This window comes from Centruroides vittatus, unplaced genomic scaffold, assembly GCF_030686945.1.
Source record: "Centruroides vittatus isolate TY-2023 unplaced genomic scaffold, ASM3068694v2 contig_367, whole genome shotgun sequence".
Lineage (NCBI taxonomy): Eukaryota > Metazoa > Arthropoda > Arachnida > Scorpiones > Buthidae > Centruroides > Centruroides vittatus.
Genome location: NW_027122190.1, coordinates 752066 through 775998, shown reverse-complemented (window position 1 = coordinate 775998; position 23933 = coordinate 752066). Strand labels below are relative to the sequence as shown.

Genomic DNA, 23933 nt, shown 5'->3' with positions numbered 1-23933 from the left:
AACAAATCCTAGTATGTGAGCTATACTGCTGATATCAGTGGACTCATCAATTTGTAAAGCAAAGTATTGTTCTGAAAGCTTATTAGTAAATGTTTTCTCAATATCATCTGACATATTTATAATTGTTTTTTATTATGTCGTCCAAATTAAAAATTTTTATAATTTCTTTTTTTGCATCATCACCAACATAATTTGAACTATTTCATGGTGGTAAAATCAGATGCTCTGTTATGATGTGTGGTTTTAAATTTTTAGCAATTGCCAACTTTATATGATAATATTTGCACTTTTTAGATACTGTTACTATTTTTTAAAACTTTTTCCCTTGATTAATAACTGTTTTAATTTTTCACTGATTTTCAAATTTTGGCGGAATACTTTCTCTAAGTTCACGGAGCACCAGTGTTCCGCAGAACACTGGTTAAGAACCACTGATCTAACTCCTTACAGAGAAAAATTTTTGAATTGAAATAACATGACTTCTGGTTTGCATTGGAAGTTAATTGGTGCCTCTTGCCCCTAAACTTTTCATATCTGGTCTCTGATTTCATCTATCTAATTCCATTCTAAAGATTAAAGAAAGAAAGCCAGACAGACAATGGACGACAGTGGAAATTTATAGGTCTACAATTTTTTTTACATTGCAGTCGATTAGTAAAAGTAATAATCAATTGAATAATTGAATTCAATATACTGCCTATGTATCATTAAAACTGCAAAAAAATTAAATGGTATTTAAACTACAATACTTACTTTTCCCTGTAAAATCAAAGCTACCAGAATATATTTTTTATATGCTTCTAACATTATATGACTAACAGCCATGCTTGGTGTAGCAATAGCCTAAAAAGTAAACAAGAAAATTAGTATCTCATTGATTCATTTAAATATATTTTAACTTATTAAATATTCTATTAAAGTTGTGATGCATCTATTATAAAAATAATTGAATAATGCTCACTACTAATGTTTCTTTAACATTAATTATAAAAGATTTTTTATTTTATGCAACTCAAAATTTGAATTATGCTGTTTTAAATATTACATTAGATACTTTAATCTCCTTATTTATATAATATATTCTTACGTAGATCAAATTTAAATTCAATTTTAATAGATCTACACAAAATAAAAACTATCCACTTTACATTATTTAGTGTTTATTATTTATTTTTTAAAATATAAATATGTTTAAAGAATTTATATAAACAGATGCAATGATTTTACATCACAAAAATATAAGCTTAAAATTTTAAATACAGTGGTGCCTCATATAACGTACTTAATCCGTTCCAGGTGCACGTCTGTTAAGTGAAACGTCCGTTATACGAAATGCATTTTCCCATAGAAATACATGTTAAAACATCTAATTCGTTCCGCAGCATAAAATAACTGTACTGCATCATAAAAAAATGAACACGAGGGTGCGTTCTTTTATTCCTCCGCGTAACTCTGCGCAAGCGACATCCGTTTAAAAATGCCTGAGGAACGCGTTCCTAAATTCCGGTGGGAGTGCGTGCCGTCGAACGACAAAAATGGCCGCTTGTAGCAGTAGTTTATGGTGGAAAACGACACGACGTCTTCCATGGCTCAGATAGTTTCGTTTCCGGGTCCATAATGTGGTTTTATGAATGAAAATTTAGAAATTGTGAAAGCGAGAGTTAGCGCACGTGGTGATGCAAGTGTCTTTACGAATTTTTTTCGAATGGTAGCTGGCGTTCTAATTTTTTTCGTGGCTATTTTGAATGCTCTTTCAACAAATAATCCATTTTATGGTTAAATTTTACAATTGGAACCCTTCTTTTGCCTTTAAAAGCTCATATTTTAGAATTATAGATTCCTCCATCACGATACTATCGATAGTGCAGGCGCTGCCATCTTTCTTTCTTTCACCGTCGTTCCTAAATGCCTACAAACAGCAGTGCACTCTCGTAGTAGTGGAGACGCAGAGAGACCGCTATTAAAGAACGCATCCATGGAGCAGTCACCAATTATGCCGGAAAGTCTGTTGTTCACAGCCAGTCTGTTGCTCGAGTCACGTAACGGCCAAACAGAAAGTCCGTTATTCGCAGCATCCGTTATACGAGGCACCACTGTATTCTTAATTATATTTACTTTTTGTATTAAAAACTGTTTTGTTGAGTTCCGATTTAAGAGGAAAAAACTCTAAATAAAAAGATGATGATAACGCTTCATATTCAATAAATAATGATTAATTTGGATAAATGAAATAAAGACAGGCTATTTAAATTTTTCATAAACTAAAATAAAAAATACAAGAAGACAGATTGATCTTCCTAAATTCTGACAAAATGATTTGATTATATAAATATTTTTGGCCTACTTAATAGGCCAGTTTCAAATCATACAACATAAACTAAAAGAAATATGATGATCTATTAATAGACCAGTGATTCTCAACCACTGTGCCGGAGATTTTTGAAGTGTTCCGCCACTGCAAATATCCATACATAAGCAACATCAGACAAGTAGTTTAATCGGTACTACCTTCCTAGAGCACACTTGGAAATTGTAACCAGTGTTACCGGTAACTGCCGGTAACACTGGTTACAAGTGTATCATGACGAAAAAAAGGTTGAGAATCACTGGCCTAGATGTTCAATAATTTTGTTATACATTCCAAAATTTAAATATTTTATAAGAATGATTTTTAAATTTTTTACATCAAAGATTGTTATAAAATATCAGCAAATTAAACACAAAAATATTACAGCCAATTACAAAAGTTATAAAATTATAATCATATATTCTGAAGGTATTGTCAAATGCCTATGCATTCTATTAATAGGATGTCATATTCTTTTGATTTATGATGTATAACCTGAAGCTGGCCTATTAAGGAGACAGAAAATGTTCGTCTAATTAAATCATTTTGTTAATTTATGAAGGTTGTCTGCTCGCCTCGAAAACAGGCTAATTTGCTTACTAAGTTTTATGTCTTTGTTGTCCAGTTAATGAAGAATTATGGATCGCGCACATTATGCACTCAAAAGAAATCAACCTTATCGTATGACACATATATTAATTTAGAATTATAATATATATTTATGGATATTTAAAAGATATCAGCACCTAATTCATAATGTATGAAAAAAGTGCTATATTGAAAACAAAAAACAAGTGTAAACATACTAATTACTCGAGCTGATAATACTTCTAGTTCATATTGGTTCAGTTATTAAAAATTAATTAATGCTTTAGTCAAACATCTAAATTTTGTTTCAAATATTATTGTGTCTTTTTTTACATTTATGTAAACTTTATTTTATCATAATAAATGTTAAAATACAAATAATTTGATGTAGAATTTATCAATTACTTTGAACAACTTACCACTTCAAAAAAATACATAGCTCGTTCATAATTCTTTAAAGCCGTATATATCATTCCACCATAATAATAATACAAGAGAAAATGTTTTGAATCATAATGGCCTCCCTAAAAAGTTAAATTTTGTCTTAATAAAAAGTAATGAATATTAATATATTAAAATTATCATTTACTTAGAATCTTGCAGAAAACTTACCTCTTTACTAATTTCGGTAATATCTATATCTAAGAATTGTAAAGCTGGTTTCAAACATTTGGCTAACAGACAAAGCTAAAAAGATATACAAAAATTAATATATAAAACACACACCCATATACATATAAACATAATACGTGCAATATGTTAAGTTACCTGGCATAAATCTGCATGAATTGAAGTCAGCTGTGATGGATTCAATTGAATTTTACTAATTGCATGACATAATAAGTCAATCCCTCTCATTGGCTGGAAGAAAAAAATGTCAAGTTTGATATAACTATTGCCTTTTTGTCATAAAACATTTAAATACTTCTAAATTATGAGGGCTGTTTCTTTTTCAACCTCCGATGGTCTATAAAACAAAGACAAGTGTAAATAACAAAATGAATGTATTACCAAAAGTTAGGTACAAACATGGTTACTTTTCGACATAATCAGTATGAAGATTGAGGCATTTGTCTATCTGTGAACAAGTTTCGAAATCCCATCTTCATAGAATGTTGCTGCCAATGACTTGAGATGAGCCCTAATGTTGTTTTGAAGATTGTCATTAGTCTCAAACTTCTGCTCTCCTAGCCATGTTTTCAGTGCAGAAAAGAGGTGGAAATCGCTTGATGCTAAGTTGGGGCTATATGTTGGGTGTTTAAAGGTGGTGAAACTTCCACCTCTTTCCTGAACTGAAAACGTGGCTAGGAGGGCAGAAGCTTGAGACCAATGACAATCTTCAAAACGTTATTAAGGCCATCTCAAGTCACTGGCAGCAACATTCTATGAAGAGGGGATTTCAAAGCTCATCCACAGATAGACAAATGCCTCAATCTTCATACTGATTATGTCGAAAAGTAACCATGTTTGTACCTAACTTTTGGTAATAAATTTATTTTGTTATTTACATTTGATGGGCCATCAGAGATTGAAAAAGAAACAGTCTTTGTATTAAAAATCTTACCTGCTGTCTTTCGACAAGACTCTGTGTCAGAAGATGACATAATTCGGCAACTACACAAAAAACATAAAAATACTTAAATACTTCAGACTCCAGTTTTCAGTTTTATTACTTTCCTGGATGTTATGTAAATTTACACAGGTAAGTATTGGAATCATGTCAAATTTAATCCTCCACATTTTCAGCAAATCTTGATGTTTTGAGACCCCCTGATCTCAAAATAGTCAAAAAACTGAGAAAAAAAATTCCTGCAAGTATATCTGCATGTGTGCACATGTATGTATGTTTGTATGTATTTCATTTAATATCTCAAGATAAGGAAAAGATTATGAAACAAAATTTGGCATGGTAGCTTGTGCATAAGAAGCATTGATGCTATTAAATTTTGGTAATTAAAGATCCAGGGGTGGAGAGATACAGGGAGGTCATATATCACATCTCAAGAGGAGACGGATTTTATTCATTACTGGGCGTTAACGGGTTAAGGTTGTAAATAATTTTCATTGATCTCATATTGCAAAAATAAGTTTACCACAAAAGGTGTAAAAATTAAAAAGAAAACAACTATTCAAATCAATCCAGATATTCTGGAAATTCAGATGAATGAGATCCAAATAAACAATATTTGACCATAATTATAATAAACACATTCCATTCTATTAATATTAAATATGATGTTAGCAGTAAGTACATCATTACAGGCTTACTTTATTATTTTTTTATAATGTGATTTGTTGTAAGTTCAATGCTATCTACAGATAAGCACATAAATTATATAAGATGTGATAAAATATATCCATGATATCACAAGAATTAAATTAATATATAAAACAACATTAAGTCATATATGATAACTTTAAGAATTATGAACTATTTTTCTAAATATTTTGAGCTAAGAGCTTATTTTCACATATAGTCTTCTAAATAATTTGCTAGTTGATTTGTTAAATATTTCATCTTTAATTCATTCTACTTTATATAAAGCAAGTTAGTAGTTTTTATAATTTATCTCCTAATACAAACTGATAACAAAAATGTTCAGAAATGAGACACACTTTTGAAGATTTAAATTTTTCAGTGTTAATACATATATGTAATAAACTCTCATTATAAATTATTTCAGATGTCATATTTATAACTTAATAAGTTTAGCTTACATGTATCTGTTCCAAATCTCACTTGTTCACCATTACAGCCCATAATAAATTCTTGAACTTGAGCATACATAACTTCATATTCAGAAAGAACAGGACAATTAAATTTAACACAACTGTAAAGAAAGTAAAACATAAAGTTACGTAATTATATATCAATAAATCAATGCTGATTTTAACTTATATATCATCACTAACATTTAAATCATGATCAATAACCTCATCTTATAATCTAAATCAATCATAAAATTAACTCAAACTACTCGTAATTAATTTCAACATTTCTCTCTTAAGTTCATTGTCATATTTTGTAATAATTTAAGACTGAATTTTTACAAAATAATGATAAAATGCAAAAGTGTGAATTGTAATTTTAATAGAAAAACCCACAATCATTCTTTTGTGTACATTTCAATCTAAATTCTATAAAAATGTGACCATCTCTGCCCTAATTCATAGAGTGGTGCATGAATTGCCTTCCTTTCATCAGAGGTGAACTAAGATGAATTTTATTGGGCACTTTAAATGCAAGTTATTCATCCGGTAAATTTAATTTTCTCAAATTATGCTCATTTTACCCTGTTTACAAAATGGACACTAAAGCAAAGTTATCATTCACCAACTTAGGAAGTATCTCCTTCAAAATAATAAAATTATTCCAAAGAACAATTATATCTTACCCATTTGTTCCTAGCCCAATTTCAGAAGAAATGTATCTAATAATAGGGACAACTTTTCAATAATAGAAAAGTTTGGTGTACAAAATCTCCTTATATCATTACTCTTCCAATATCTACTCCTCATGCATAGAAACATCATACAAATCATCATCTGCCCACATTTACAAACAGATGCAGCAAAATACTGTACTAAATTAAATAGATGTGTCATAAGAGTTTGGTTCCAATATAAGCAAATATATAATTATTACAAACTTGTCCAGATTCAAGGCTTTTATGCATTAGGAAAACACATGTAAACAATCAACAAGCAATATAACCAACTGACTTTGACCTTTTAGAGCATTGAATATTCTTTATTAGATACTTGGATAAATTCTTTAGTCTTATGCTAAATTCACCATTTTAATTATAATTAGGTAAAACTTTATTTTATTTATCATATTAATTATATATTACATTCTATATACCAGGGGTGGCCAACTTTTGTGCTCATAAGATCTACTTTTTATCGTAAAAATGTGTTGCGATTGACTTGTTGTCATAGGCATAGTCTAAGTGGGGAGGGGGAAGTGTGAAATACATACTATGTTTATACACTGTTTCAGTACGAAGTGCACTCACTGCTTGTGAGTTGAGTCATAACTGCATGCACACAGTTGCGTTCAGTTATAAATATAATACATTAAGTCAAGACATCGCTAGCGATCGACCAAAATTGGCTTGGCGATCGACTTGTTGGCCACCCCTGCTATATACTATATTACTATATTAATATTAGTAAGTATAATCTCCACCAACCTCAAAAATTAATCTAGCACTCATCAAAATTATTACCTTTCTAACATTTTCCACCTACTCTTCATCAAGAAATTAGAACACAATGGAATGTTTGTTGAATCTTTGAACAGGGAAATTTAATTTGAATCAAATACAATTTAAATCGGATGTCGGGTGCATATCATGTATCGTATGATCATGTTTTGAGAATACCCAATCCATACATTGCATGGTATGGGAATGACAGCCAATTTCAATTCTATTTGTTCTGAAATTAAATTTTCCTATTTCAAGAGTTGATGAACATTTCATTATTTTCTAATTTCCTGATGAAGACTTTTGAAATGGGTCAAAGACATTAAAAAGATGGTAAAATTTGATGGACTTATTTTGAGGTAGACGGAAATTACACTTAATGTTACGTTCATCCAGTTCAACTTTGAAGATTTTTAATTCATTAATATTATATACTTTCTTACGTAATTACGAATAACAACAACAAACATAAAAATTATTTTAGAAGAATAAACATAAAAAATCTATTATTATTTTGAATTTATAGTAAATGTACTTTTTCTGTAAATGCCTGATAATGATAACTAATGTTATTGAAAGTCCTTGTAAAGTATATTTGATTTTTTAAAACTAGTTTATGTAATTTTCTTGGCGTAAAGGCTAATAACACTGAAAAACAGTTTTAAAATTCATATCTGTATAAATTTATTATCTTTTTGTATAGAAACCATCATTAACAGCTATCAGTTGGCTACGCTATTTTAGTTTTGTTGCCATGATCAATGTGCCATTCAGTTTGAAGTTAACACTGAGATTTAATATTTTAATTTGTTTGTTGTTCCTAAATTTTCTATTACAATGAAAGAATGATAGTTTGATAAAAAACAAAGAGAAGAGTAACTACAGTGTTTACTTACAGAATCGCTAGTATTCCTAAAGAATGTTCTTGAAGGTCTAAAGTCGCCAACACGTCGTCCAAGTGCGGAACATTTTTAACTAATACTTCAGTACTTTTATTGATATAATCACATAACGAATCAAAATTACCTGTAAATAAATTAGTTAAAATTTTACATATATCTAGAAAAATATCTATTATGTAAAAAGACAATGGATTTATTTCATTTTAATTTATTTGATTTCTATTGAAACAAATCATTTTTTTTTATTCATAGTGTCAATAAAAATATAAAGTATTTCACATAAAAATGAAAATTAATATAAAAAGCTGGTTTAGAAATAATTAGACAGAAATATAGGAATTTTATCTAAAAAAATTTCTAACGTTATAAAACATATGAGTGCAAGTTTACGTAATACAGCAATATACAGGATGCATACATAGTAAAGTTCTTATACAGTGACGTTTGTCATGCAAAACATACTATACACTTATGTAATACACTCAAACTCCAGCAGTAATGTGGAATATTTACACTGTAGAATGACTGAAAATGTTCATTCTACAGTGTAAATATTGCACATTACTGCTGGAGTTTGGGTGTATTACGAGTTGGTAATTTCTCCAGTTACATAGTTTTACATAAACACACTACATACAGTAATGTATGCAGCTTGAAGACACAGGATAATGAAAAATACATTCATTGTAAAGAAGCACACAAGAAAGGAATGAGAACACATGAACAAACACAAGAAATACACATTTTACCATCTGTATACTTGATGTGAATATTAGCATTTCACATTCTCTGTTCAAGCATATTGCCTACTCTTTTGTATTAAATTGATCCTACTCTACAACTTTGTACGTGATGTACAAAGTTGTAGAGTAAGATCGATTTAATACAAAAGAATAGGCAATATCATGAATTATTTTCCAGACAGGAGCACTAACTTCTTAATTTTACTGCCAGGAGTGCACAAGCAGTCTCATCTGGTAGCACATAGTCACTTTACTATAACTATATGTCACATTCATAACTGTAGCTATCTGCATTTGTCAGTTATGTAAATGTAGGACTTTACTAAGAATCTTGTATATACATATATAAACAAGAAATTGCTTCATAACTATTAAACCTCTGCACAAAAGCCACAGATATACATAAAATATGGCCATTATTTGGAGGTTTATTCTATATGCAGTGTTTTTTTTGTTAAAAATAAAAATATACTCCTGCTGTTGGAAGGTGGCCATTATTAAAGTTTCAACTGTATATACATGATTTAAGTTTACAAAAAATTGATCAAGTGAATGCTTTTGGAAGATTTTGAAACAAGAGTCTTGTTATATCAGAATACAATGATAGGTTGAGTAGAAGAGAATGGAATAAGTTACAAAATTCAAAACTTTTATAGAGATGCTTTTTTTCTATGTATAAATTTCTCTTAAAATAGCTAATTTTATCCAAAAACACATTAAATTCTACAGAATTTCTGTTTTCTCAACAAACAAAAAATATTTTTACATAATTTTAAATATTACAGTATGTCGGCATCTGAAGAAAAGCAAACAAGAAACTAAATAAAAGAAGGCAGATATCCAAAAGAGATATTAAGGAGTATAACAGTGATTCTAGTTTGTCATCAACTGAAAGAGAAACACAAACAATCCTATTACTTAAAAAAACGTATATATATACATTTTTTTAAGTAATAGGATTGTTTATATTTATATATGGGATATGGGAACTTTAGTAGTAAACACTTTATTTTTTCAAATAATTGTAAATTTTTAAAATAAATGCAATAAAGATAGCTTTTTAAGGAAACTAAACTTTTTACTAGAGAAGTATTTTTAGATCTTCTACAGGGTCCAACTCCAAAACATAACAGTCGAACATTCATATGGTGTTATAGACAATTTTAAAATTTAATGTTTTCATGTAATGTAAAATGCTCTTCCATCTTTACCACCATCATCAAATGTTTTCAAATTTATAGGATCTTACAATATATTTCCAAAGACTGTAAAATGTTAAAAAAATTAAAATTTATAAAGATCAGCCAAAAATAACAAAACCAAACAATTTAAATTAAAATGAATCAAACTTGCTACATATTTACATCTCTGGTGTCAGGATGTTCTCAGTGTAGTGGATCATATACAACATGTCTCCCACATCCCGCATGCCCCAAAAACACCAATACTACTCTGTGGAGCAGTGATGGTCTTAGGAGGTGGCGAGCAGGGCAATCGCCCGGGGCCTCGCACAACAACCCAAGTAGAAAAAAGTTAATATTTAAAGCTTTTTATTTTATTCTTAGGTATAAGTTATAATAATAAAATAAATTTGATTAATTCATAGTACAGTATATATTAATATTAATAAATGCCTAAATAAAATTTCTCATTTAGATTTATTCAATCTCACATTTGTATAAAAAGTAAGATTAACAATATCAAAATTAATTAATTTATCAGTGAATAAGATTATTTTTTGTAATTTGACAGTAAAACATATTTGAAAAATTCATTACTATTTGGATCCTGCGCCTCGCGCATTAGAAAACACACTTGAATGTGCGGTTTTGTTACTTTCATCATTCATCATGTTTACGATTTATGCTCAGGGAATCCCCGTGTTTCATTTCGTTTGTCAACTCTTGTCACCTTATGCTTATTTTGCTAGCAGCTGTATGTGTTACATAATCATTTGTATGGCACATATCTTTCAGTAGGTAAATAAACATTAAATGATATTAAGTTTTAGTGAATCTTACATTATTAACAGTACTTATGGTAAAGAGTGAATTGTTAAAAAAAAATTGCTTGTAAATTATTTCTGAATTAGTTTTATGTGCGAAACAAGATTTATAAAATGAGTTTGCGTGATCGTGATGCTGGTATAAAATTTGAGTTGGGTAGTTCAAAAAGGAAATGAGCTGTCAAAAGAAAGCAGGTAGAAACACAAACGTTAGGATCGGATGGTCGAGTTAGAATCAGGAAAGCGATTGGGTGTTGAAGAAGGTTTTTTGACTTGACAGACTCACGGTCAGAATTTAGTTAGAAGGAAGAAGCAGTTAAGAATAGTAGACGAAAGTATCGTAGCCGGAACAACCTGTCATAGGAAAACGTGAGAAAGGAAGCAATTTCCAGTTGTCTTTCTCAAGTCAGTCCTTTCATTTCCATTCATTCCACGCGGGGCCTGGAAGTTTGTTCACCGGCTCACCTGTAAACAGCACTGATAGCGGCTCCTGTCCTGGAGCAGGGCAACATCTTGCCTCTGCAGATGGCTGAGGCACCGCAGGCACGCCCGGACGGCATGAGGGTGGTTATACCACTCGCAGAGGAGGAGAAACTTGGGCAAAGTAAGCTGGGCCTCCCCCTGAACCATACGTTCACAGTTTTTTTAGAGGGCAAGTCGCCCTTACCGAGACTCCAACTGGTGGCATTATACTGCGCTCTGCAACAACACTTCCAGTCTCTGGACCTAATACTGAATGTGCGATATTCTTGAGGGGGGATTCATAATCCTCAAGATCAGAGACTATAAGACTACTGAAGAGGCACTATGCATAACATCCCTCGCAGCCCACAAACTTCGTGGTCAGCTCTCATCCGATTGCGCACAGACAGTGTACCTGCTCCACGCAGGGTGGATGAATCCATCACCGCACAGAAAGTGGCTGACAACTTGACAGCCCAGCATCTCCAAATCCTAGAGGTCCGTTGATTCACCCGTCAAAATGCGGGCATGACCGTACCCAGCTCAACGGTCTATTTCTCGGTGGCCGGAACTTGCCAAGTCAGCTACGTTACAATTTTCTTCTAACGGTTCCATTGTGACCATTTAATCCCCCATCTGCAACTGTGTTCCTGCTGTTTAGCCTTTAGTCACTCGCCTGCGATGTGCAGTGATCGCCGTCGGTGTATCCGATGTGGAAAGGATCATGCAGAGGAAGGCTGCTCCTCCATGGGATGTGGGTGTGTCCGATGCGGGGGGAGAAAACATTGGGTGGACTCTCCCGACTGCCCAGTGTACCAGAAAGAGGCATGCCTACTAAAGGCCAGCACACTCCAACAATGCTCATATGCAGAGGCAAAACTCCCCCACAGACCCCCCTCACAAACATACGCAACTCCTCGAACCAAGACCCCCTCGACGAATCGGCAACCGCCGTCACTGGACCCAACACCAACACCACACAATGGCTCGCTGACCCTTAAAGCCCTTGCAGACTGAGTCACATCTTTGGAGACTACAATTGCAGCCCTCCAGACGGACATATGCCAGCTACGCCAGATTCTCGAACTACACCCTTGCAGGCCCATCCAGCCCGCTGCCCACCCGTCTGACTCAGAGGAACAAATGCTAGTGCCTCAACCACCAAAACGTCAGTCCTGCCCAGTGGACCAGCCGACCACTAAATCCACGAACAAAAAGAAACAAAGCTCACAAACGCGGCCAACGCCAGAACAGACTGCCTTGGAAACCGACAGCCGCAATTCTGACATGGACTGCCGCCCCGTCCTGAATGCAACAGAAGCAAACCCCACCGACCCTCGCTCCCTCACCTCAGCAGACATAGTCAAGCTAAGACAACGGCCACCCACCAATAGCTCCCACATGCCTAACACAAATGCAGGCTCAAACATACTCCGCATCGCTCAATGGAACGTACAGGGACTCAGATCAAAAAAGGTACTCCTGTTAGCCGCAGACTGGTGGTGCATAGCCAACGTGATCATGTTACGGGAAACTTGGCTGACCCCGGATACACGGATAATGTTACCCAGCTACACACTTTTCCGCCTCGACCGACATAACACATGGGGGCAGCGGCCTACTAACAGAGGTGGCGAACTGCTGGCCAGCACGCCAACAGGCGGCTCACTCAACGGACCAAGACATGGAATACCTGGAGGTGTACATCTACGTCACAGACACCCCCATCTCATTTGTCTATATATACGCACCTCCAAACTGCCTCCAGACGACCCTACTAAACATAATAGTTGGCAACCAATACCACCCCTGAATCCTTGCAGGCAACTGGAAAGCTCATCACCCATATAGGGACGACGAATGCTGTTTCCTGAACACGACAGGATGCATTTTGTTTCCGTGGTTTCTAACAGTGGATTTAAGCTGCTGGAACACAGGAGCCCCTACGCACTTCAGACCGGACGGGGCGTCAGCGATCAACATCACGTTTTGTACCCCAGAGACCGATACCATCACGAGCGATCATGCACTGGTCCTCCTGACGGTGCTCCCTCCAGGCACCCCAGGTCCACCCGTCCTGACCAGACTACTCTACAACACGGATTGGCATCAGTACTCTGAATACCTTCACCATAACTGGTCAAACCACCAAACCCTTCTGAACTACCAGGAGTTCATACATCAGATCCTAGCGGCAGAGAAAACCCACACAGTAACCCAGCATGCAAGCCCGTCTACTTTTCCTCCATGGTGGACTCAATGCTATTGCGAACTACAGGCGAAGAAACAAAGAGCCTTCCGAAAAGTACGGCAGCAGGCATCCCTCCAGTGGTGAGCAACATATAAAAAGCTCGGCGCCCTCCTTTGCCGTACGGTCCATCAGACTTACTGGGAGTGGTGGGGGCGTGTCTGCGCCACCCCCCACCCAGAACGCCCTTCACAAAATTTTCTGGCGTTTGTGCACTCCGCTTGGCCCGACTGACTCCCACCTTATTCTCCAAAATCCTCAAGTCCTGACAAACCCAACCCACCAGACAGAGGCCCTCGCAACATTTTTTGGCTGACCATGACCCAACGGGGTCTTCGCACCACTCCCAAAGCCGAGACATACAAACTGCAGGACGATGGACCACCCATTCAGTACAGCGGAATTACAATGGGCACTGAGACACCTCTGAACGACCATGCCGGGACCGGACGAAATACAGGCCCAGGCCCAGAAGAACCTCCCTTGAAAAGGTGTTCACCTCCTCTTACAACAATTTAACGAGGTATGGCAATCCGGGACGTGCTCCAGGGATTGGAAGACAGCCACCATGATTCTGATTGCCAAACCCAACTGCCCGACGACAAGCTGTTTGTCGTACCGCCCCATTTCGCTGACATCTCAGGTCGCTAAAACCTTCGAGTGACTCCTATTACAGAGGGTCCTCACTCAGCTCACCAACAAAAACATCATCCACCCTAACCACTTCGGCTTCCTCCCTTACAGAGGAGTCAAGGAAATGCTGATTGCAATTCATTACCACATTACCATTGCCAGGGCGAAATGCCATTGGACAATCTTAGTCGCCTTGGACCTGGAAGGCGCCTACGACTCGGTAAACCAGAATGGCCTACTGGCGAAAACTATCGACCATCGGTGTTGGGGGTCACACGCTCAAATGGCTACAATCCTTCATCCTACGGTGAACCTTCTAGGTCTGCTGGAGAGGAGTCACATCAGCACCTCACCCCTTCCACCATGAGGTCCCACAAGGCAGTGTACTGGCACCCATTCTGTTCACTTGCTACATGTGTGACCTATGGAAAGCACTCCCAGATGACATCACAGCCATTGTATACGCTGACGACCTTTTCATCATCGCCTCAAGCACACAATATGCACAGGCCATTGCTCACACCCAAAGTGCATTGATCCATCTGGAGCAGTGGGCCTCCGCCTGGAGCCTAACGTTTTCAGCCTCCAAAAGCGCAATCCTGGACTGCACGCCGAAACACCGACGCCCGCCTGTCTCGCTGTCCCTCCGGACGGGACAAATTCCACAGAAGAGTTCCCTCCGCATCCTAGGACTCCACTTCACACACTCCTTGACTTGTATGGCCCACAAAGTATTTTTGAAAACAAAGTTAGCGCGGGCAGGTGCTTATCTTAAATACTTTGCACTCGACAGAACAGAGCCTGGACAGGAGACATCCTCCAGTTACGCTATGCAACCCTCAGCCCAATGGCCGAGTTTGGTGCGCTGCTCCCAGCGGGCACCCCTCCCAACATGCTTGACCGCATCGAGAAGAAACTCCATGCAGCCCTCCATACAGCCTTGGGGGTCCCACTGACTACCCCCAAGCTGTCCCTTTACGCTCAAACTGGGTATATTCCCTATAAGACAAGGCTATGCATGCGGGCCATGTCACACGTCGCCACTCATCTTGCACACAGCTTGCATAGCCCACTCTACAAGCTTTACATGATGGTGGCCAGTTTGGCTTACTACCATTGGTGACCATATCAGGAGTCATACATAACAAAAGCCCTCTTATTAGCACAACAGACTGGCCTACCTCTATCAAAAGTCTATAGTTAAAGCCACTCCTCACCAGATGTTACAAGGCTGCACTCGCTTATTCATCTAAACACCTTCTTGACAGCGACGCCCAGCCTACCAGTAATCATCAATGCCCGCTTCCAAGAGAAGGTCACCACCCGCTGGGAAGACTGGGAGCTCATCGGAGCGGATGCGTCTAAAACGCCGGTTAAAACAACAGCCAAAGTGGTCATCCTGTCTTGGGGAATCACAGAGACATGGCAAATCGACGACAGCTGTAGCGTCTTTAGTTCAGAGGCCCTAGCCATCCAGAGGGCTATCCACCTTTGTCAGTCCTCACAACAATCGACCATTCTCCTCTCAGACAGCCGCTCCGTTCTTCAAGCAATGGCAACAATCACCTATTCATCCCAACTGGTAATCATAAACCTGGCGGAGACGATCACATCCTCCTCGATCCCAATCGCGATTGTATGGACCCTGGGCCACGTGGGAATTCCAGCAAACGAAGAGGCAGACTAGGCAGCATGCTCTGGCACCCCAATCAGAACAATATGGCGCCCATTACAACCGGATGACATTACCCGAACCACACAACATTCGACGTTTCGGAACCTCACAGACGCGTGGACACCAACCCTGCGAAGGAAAGGGCAAGACCACCTCTGCCCCTTCTCAAAGTGGCCATACCACCATGCTTCCTCTCGCTATATGGAAACGCTATTAGCCCATCTCCGTACGGACACAGCCCCACTAAAGATCTCCCTTCACTCCCGCCGCCTTAGTGATTTGCCAGCATGTCCTAAGTGCGGCGCAGATGAAACACCCCACCACTATTGGCTGCACTGCCCAAGCTACGACGGACCCAGACGAACCCTCTGCAAGACTATATCCGTCAATCCGGATCTCACTCGGACTTTAACCTTGATCTATTGGCCAACAGCTGATATGCCGCGAATCAACACATCGCAGCCTTGGAAGCATACATAAAACAAATGGGCTGCTTTCTTTAACTGCCAGGCAGCAGCACTTCGGAGAAAATAGCCTAGGTGGCTGAAATCTCCAGATAAACAAAACAAATGAAGAAAGAAAAAAAGAAAATCTACGTGGGTCTTTACATAAACATATATAAAGTGATGTTCAAGAAACCACTAAAAACCCTTCATTGACTGAAAGTGACATATTATTGCACTGTAACCCTAACCCAGCTGAAATTATTCCTTCATCATCATCATGGGTACTGCTGCCACCTAGTAATAATAGCAAGGATAATGAGTCAACATCATCATTGTCTCTTACACCACTGCCGTCAACACTATCCAGCCAAGAATACATATCTGAGTCTATATCTACATCCATGACTGGTGGAATTGAAAATTTGAATCCTCAAAATGACCCAGGTTTGTGGCCATTAATAATTACTGATGTAGACGAAACTGAGATTGTATTAAAAGGTCCAATCCAGGTTAAAGTTGATTTTTTCCCATAAATGATAATGGATGGCAATTCAGTGAATATCATTATAGTAAACTATTAGCTAATGGTGAAAAACTTGACAGGCATTGGATGATTTATTCACAAACAAAGGATGCCATTTACTGCTTTCCGTGTTGAATGTTCAGACTAGAAAATACAAGAATTGGATCCAGTGAAGGAGTGTGTGATTGAAAACACTTGGGTGATTACCTAAAGTCTCATGAATCTAGCCGACTGCACAATGATTGTATGTTGAAATGGTTAAATTTCGAAAACGGGTTAAAAAGCTGTACTACTATTGACTCTTTAGCCCAGACTCAAATTGAACAAAAAAGGCAGCATTGGAGACATATTTTAGAAAGACTACTTGCAATTGTAAATTTTTTAGCATCTCACAATTTGACCTTTAGAGGTCATAAAGAGAAATTGATATATAACACAGATTCAAGTGAGACTAGTGGCAATTTTATAGATTTAGTGAAGTTAATAGCCTGATTTGATCCAATGTTGCGACTTCACCTAAAACAAGTAACAGACAAGACAATTAATGACCACTATCTTGGAAAAAAATATTCAAAATGAACTTATACAATTAATGGCAAGTCATGTGAAGACTCAAATTGTTAACAAAATGATAAAGAATAAATATTACTCAATTATTCTTGATTGTACTCGTGACATTCCTCGTGTTGAACAACTGTCAATTATTATAAGATTTTTTAACACAAATATAGCTGACATTGAAGAACATTTTATTGGCTTCTTAGCCGTTGAAAAAACAACAGCTGAGAGTTTGACTAATTATATTATCACAGAGCTAGAACAGCCTGGTATATCATTGCAAATCTGCAGAGGCCAAAGATATGATAATGGAGCCAATATGTGTGGAGAAAAAAGTGGTGTCCAGAAACATATACTTGAAATTAATCCACTTGTTTATTTTTTACCTTGTGGGAGTCACAGCTGGAATCTCATCCTAGGAGATGCATCATCATCTTGTGTTCAAGCAAAATTTTTTTTTGGTTTGCTACAAAGGCTGTACACACTGTTTTGCCAGCTCGAGTCAGAGGTGGGCTATTTTAAAAGTACATGTAAAATCCTTATTGCTAAAACCACTTTCCAAAACTAGATGGGAATGCAGGGTAGAATCGGGGAAGGCCGTTAAATACCAACTAAGCATGTGATGCTTTGAAGGATTTAGCAGAGAATACAACAGATTGTCAGTTGGTTAGTAAATGCCATTCTATAGAAAAGGAAATAACTACCTATGAATTTGTAGTTGCTCTTGTTGTATGGTATGACATTCTTTCAAAGATAAATGTTATAAGTAAAATGTGGCAGAGTGAAAAAATGCACCATGATGCGGCTATACAACACCTAGATGCATTTACACATTGGCTTGATAATTATCGGAAAAATGGTTTCCAATCATCCTTGGTAACAACGAGAGAAATAGCTGAGGAAAACGATACTGACAGAAAATTCAAAGTCGTGAGGAGGAGACATAAAAGAACGAATTTTGATTATGACAGGAAAGATGAAGCTCTTGAATTGCCTATGAAAGAGATTTTCAAAATAAACTATTTTTGTCATTGTTGACAATGTGCAAGCAAGCTGCCAACCTAGATTTGAGGCACTTAAACATCATGAGAGCATATTTGGTTTCATGTATAACACAAAAAGATTAAAGGAAATTAGTGATTGTGAACTTTTGAAGCAATGCAGCAACTCGCAAATACCTCTAACAGTAGGAGGAACATCGCATATTGATGGATATGAATTGTATGAAGAACTGAATATGTTTATCTGTGTATATGAAGGAAATGACAACATTATCTTGGTGCTAAAATATATAATAGAAAAAAATTTAATTAAAATGTACCCCACTATCGAAGTAGTCCTGAGAATTATTGCCACCACACCTGTGACAGCTGCATCTGCAGAAAGAAGTTTTTCAAGGTTAAAAATTATTAAAACATATTTGAGGAATCCGATGACACAAGATCAGCTTTCAGCCCTTGCTATTCTTTCAATTGAAAATGACGTATCTCATTCATTAGATTATTGTGCTTTAATTAAACATTTTAGTCTTAGGAAAAGCTGCAAACATCATTTCTAAATCCATGTGTATATCTTTTAAGGCATTTATGTACCTTAGTTTATCATCATTAATAATTTGTTGTCTTTGTTCGTTAACTTTTATAAATCTTCTAATATAATATTTTAAAATTCTAAATTTATTTATTTATAACTTTTACATTTCTTGTCAATCATCAGAAATACCTAATTTCAATTCACATACTTTGCACAAAGGATGAGGGCCTCACAAAGATCTGCTGCCCGGAGCCTCATACGTACACAGAGTCTGAAATACATATCCTCTAGAATTAATAAAGCCTGCATATCTATCTCCGTTGTATGTTTCTGTGTGATTCATTCTCTCAAGCAATCATATGCTTACTCCTAACAATTTGTTTTCAAATGTTTACTAGAAAGAACCTTATACTCTGCAATCATCATATGAAAATCTGGTTAAATATAATTAAACCACTCACAAACACCAAAAATTTCCACTCTACTTATATTCTGCATATTATATTCAATAGCTAGATTAATTTTGCTACAATGCATCATACTACAGCAATGATATGCACTAGAACAGGGGTGGCAAACCTATGGCATGCATGCCCAAAGTGGCACGTAAGGAGAAATCATCTGGCACGTAATGTATCATATGATTTCTGTCTTTTTCAATCATCCTTTCAGTTTATCACCTAATCATCCTTTTTTCAATCAGCTTTTTTACAGTTATTCTAATTAAAGAGTATTTGTTTAATTTCTCTAAATATCATTATTTGAAGTCTGAAACTTTGGCACGCATTAACATCTTTAAAGCTAAGTATGCTTACAATATAGCACGCGAACACAAAAAGGTTTGCCATCCCTGCACTAGAAGTACATTAGCAAATACTTTAAAGTTAGAAATAGACTTTTCATCATACAAGCATTTTTAATTCCCACTTTTAAATTATAAAACAACAATTTTAAACACTTTTATGATAATGTTCCAATTCTTTTTGAATATAATTTTCATCTAATTTTGCATATCATTCAATACTATAGAACACAAGTTTTGAAAGGCCATCTCTTGAAAAGTTGTTTCTGAATTCAGTTCTCGTTATGTATCAGTTGTCAATTATATATATAACTGTGAATTTAAATTCACAGCAGTCTGAGTATCATGTGAGAATGGCTAACCTGAGTTCCTTGAAGGTTTATACAGTACACACACAGGTATTCAGGCTAGTCCCAGGAAGGATATAGGATACTTTCCATTTGCAAAATCATTCAATTTCACTTTTCTGGCTCTGTTATTCATAACAGAGGGAAAGTATAGCAATCAGTCAAAACATCAACAAATGCAAAAATTTTGGGGTTTTTTTTCTGTATGTATGGATGTTAGTGTGTATATGTGGGGCATGATTTTAAAGCTTAACAATCTCCTGTGTCTTTTGTAGAAAATTTCTGAAATTTTGCAGGGAAATTTGTGTATCAGTGTGATTGATGCTATTAAGTTTAGGTTGTTGAAGGTCGATGGAGTGGGAAGATAAAGGAGATTGTGTGTCATATCTCGAGTAAGGTCGAACTTAATGACGATTTTACTTTTTTATAAAAACCCATTCCTACCCTCAAAATTAAGTTTTTCACCATTTTATAATAATTAAAAATAGAAAACATTTTTAAATAAAATATAACGGATAGCATCCCCAAATATTGCCAGGAAAGTTAAGCAACTCATTGCTGGAATTTTGAATAAGCTTTGATAGAATTATGATATCATTTGAAAGAGTAAATACTTCACAGCTAATTCTTATTAGGACTTTCACATGAATAGTAAGTTTTGTCTGAAGGGCAGTGAGTGTAAGTGAAGCCATGAAATTTGAATACATTAGGGCCAACATTGTGGACATTAATAGAGGCGAAAATCAGTCAAATGAAATTTGAGTAACATATATGCAATCCTGAACATCCAACCATTGCCATTTTTAACCTGTCAACTTTTGGAAAGTCCCTAGAATTACTTTCAATGTAAAATTACTATTACATTGCAAACTTTACTTAAAATATATTTTTCCAACCAAAGCTATGTTTGTGATAAAATTTCTTTCAAAACGCTATAACATTAGAGAAATGAACATTTTAACAGAAATAAAACAAGAATTTTATTGAACGTAATACATGACAAATAAAACAAAAAAATCCATTATTAATGCATTAAAAGTTTTCAATTACCTATTAATAAAATCAGAAATTTACAAAAACCCGTTATTTCGATCTTTAAATATTTATTAAATGTCATCGTACATTATCAATCACTCAAAAATAATACAGATCTTAATTATCAAAATGAAAAAATCTTTTGAGAAATGAAAGAACCTTTCTTCTATATAAAAACGATAAATGCTAAACTAATAAATCTTAGTAAAATTACACACACTATATATGTAAAAGACAAACAAAATGTTTCTTAACTGATTTTGAAATGATCATCTTATACCAGCTGAAATGTAGGTTTTGCAAAATGCACGAGAGCCGCAGTTCTGTACTTTTTTACTCTGTACTGCAGTTCTGTACTGCAATTTTCTTATACAATATAAATAATATATAATATATAACTATATATATAATTATATAACAATATTTGTTATATAATATATAATAAATATTGAATTTTTTTAATAAACATATTTTCATAAAATTGTGGAAATAAAACTGTAAAAATAATAATAAAAAGCAGAAATTAACACTTTCAGCAAGAGCCACATGTAACTCAAAAAGAGCTGCATTTGACCATGTCTGCTATATGTAATGAAAAGCCTCTGTTGAATGGTATATATGTAATGAAATGCCTCTGTTGAAGGTATATTATATGGCCGACTTGCCGGACTGCCTGTTAAACATGCGATAGTCTTAGCGAAGAGAGCGTCACGACTCCCGATCATTGCACAATTGGCAAAAAAAGTATGATAACTTTTTTATTTTTCGTCTCCAGTCCAAAAGTAGGGTATCGTTGAACTCATCTCGAACCCCTCAGTTCAGATATACAGTCAAACCTGTTTTTATGCGCTCTTTTTATGTGCGATTTTTTTAATGCGAATTTTTAATTTATGCGGTATAGTTGGCGACTAGTCTCGTGCGATTCGTCATGTCTTACGTTGACTTATTATAGCTAAATAAACTTATTATAGCATAAATGCACTTATTATAGTAATATTATTGCATGAATATGCGAAAAATGAAATAATTTACTTTTTAAGTCAACAAAACACCACCTGGACAAAAATATGTAAAACAGACGATAGACCAGACGATGCAGTCAAGTGCTGACATCTGTTGTCAATAAATTCTATTTCGTACGGTTTTGAGTTATTTTCTATGTGAGACTTTTTTTATGCGGTCCCTGTTGACCGCATAAAAAAAAAATTTTTTAATTGTGTTGCGAAAACTATTATTTACAGCCATTCGTGAAGTTTCGTGAGATTTTTTTATGCGTTTTTTTTAATGCGGTCCCTATCCCCCGCATAAAAACAGGTTTGACTGTATACTCAAAGTCCCAAAATTCCATAGGTGGTAATCTATAGTATCCCCAAAAAGGAAAACAAAACTCTGTGTATGTATATACAAATGCAATTTTGAATGAGACAATTGGGACTTTATCGGAGCCATAAACTATGTCCACAGGAGAAAAATGGTTCAATTCAAGCTCTGAATGAGACTGGTTGAGTCCTTATCAGAGTTGTGAGCATATCTATAGGAGAAAAAAATCAAAGGAACCATACCTCTAGAAGTAACCCTTGGCAAGTTACAGCCCCTCGAAACAAGTTGTGGGGGGGGGGGGCGGTCTTAGCAGAGCGACACAACTAGAGACTATCGCATTTAACTATTTAGAACATACAACTAAGCCAGCTTTGAGTAGCCCACTTGATTGTTTGTGGAGTACTTGATGTTATATAGTTTTAAGGGGTGAGGGCGCTTGCCCCCACCTGGGCACTAAGATGCAAGTGATAGCAAGCACTGAAGTGTACAACTACATGCAGAGCATCAGTCAAGGCTTGCTATTGCTTGCCTTGACAACACGAAGCACGGAGAATAGGCATACTGATACATGTTAAAAACTGACCTTTGGAGGTGAATATCTCATGAAACAGGTACGGTTCCTTTGACATTTTTGCTCATGTAGGGGTCTACAATTCTTGGAAGGTGTGGAAGACCTCATTCAGTGCTTGAATCTTTCCAGAAAAACAGCAAAAGCAACCGACAGTCTACACATCATTCTTTGCAAGATGCAGCCCCCAAAATCGGCCTATCCTGAAGACCCTCAAAAATGGGATAAAATTTAAAAGTGAAAAACTCCAAAGTTATTTCTCAAAATGATGCTAAATATCAACCATTTCCCAGACACCCACAAGATCGTTGCTAAAACATGAGAATACTTCCAGGGTGCACACCGCAAACTCTGTTAAGCCATCACACATTTAGAAGTAGCCCGGCCGTACTTCAAAGGTGAATATCTCACCAAGATATGGATCCTTTAACTTTTTCTGTCTGCGGGAGAGATCCTTTATTCGGAGTTGAAACTTTAAGGACGTGTGTACACACGCGTATTGGCCTATTTTCCTTTACATATCAAGACCCCACGGATCAAAACTTTTGAAATTTGGCAGGAATACTGTACTTCAATTCGTGCATCCATGCTACTACAATTTGAAAATTATGTCAAGGGGAGAGAGGGAGATGAATGACATCTTCAAGTGGGGTCAGAGTTCAAGAAAATTTTACTAATTAATGGTATTTACAATTTTAAAAACTCGTCCCTACCTAAAATTAAGGCTATTAGCCTTAATTTTGGGTAAGGGCGAAGATATAATTGAAAAATTATCGGATTTTTATTTTCGTCTCTCCTTAAAGTGCCGGGAAATCGCCAATGCACTTTTGAAACACGAACTCCGATAGGCTGATCGGCTAGGCCTAACTGGATGGGCATTAAAACACGCAATAAATAAGAAAATTAACATAAAACACGGACGAAATAAGTAAGACGCGATAATTTTCAAAGTTTACGATTTAAATAAACCGCAGGAAACGTTCCGTT

The 23933-nt window shown here is 35.8% G+C and overlaps 1 protein-coding gene across 2 annotated transcripts in view; it reads right to left on the bottom strand.

Annotated features, from left to right (window-relative positions):
• Positions 1–23933, bottom strand: part of CSN3 (COP9 signalosome subunit 3) — a 34858-nt gene that overhangs the window by 10783 nt on the left and 142 nt on the right. For both annotated transcript variants that reach the window (XM_067270280.1, XM_067270279.1), the window contains exons 2-8: positions 8043–8172; positions 5654–5766; positions 4500–4549; positions 3704–3796; positions 3548–3622; positions 3355–3459; positions 754–843 (exon numbers count right to left, since the gene is read on the bottom strand). In XM_067270280.1, coding sequence (XP_067126381.1) covers positions 754–843; positions 3355–3459; positions 3548–3622; positions 3704–3796; positions 4500–4549; positions 5654–5766; positions 8043–8172 — 656 coding nt within the window. The remainder of the gene's footprint in view (positions 1–753; positions 844–3354; positions 3460–3547; positions 3623–3703; positions 3797–4499; positions 4550–5653; positions 5767–8042; positions 8173–23933) is intronic.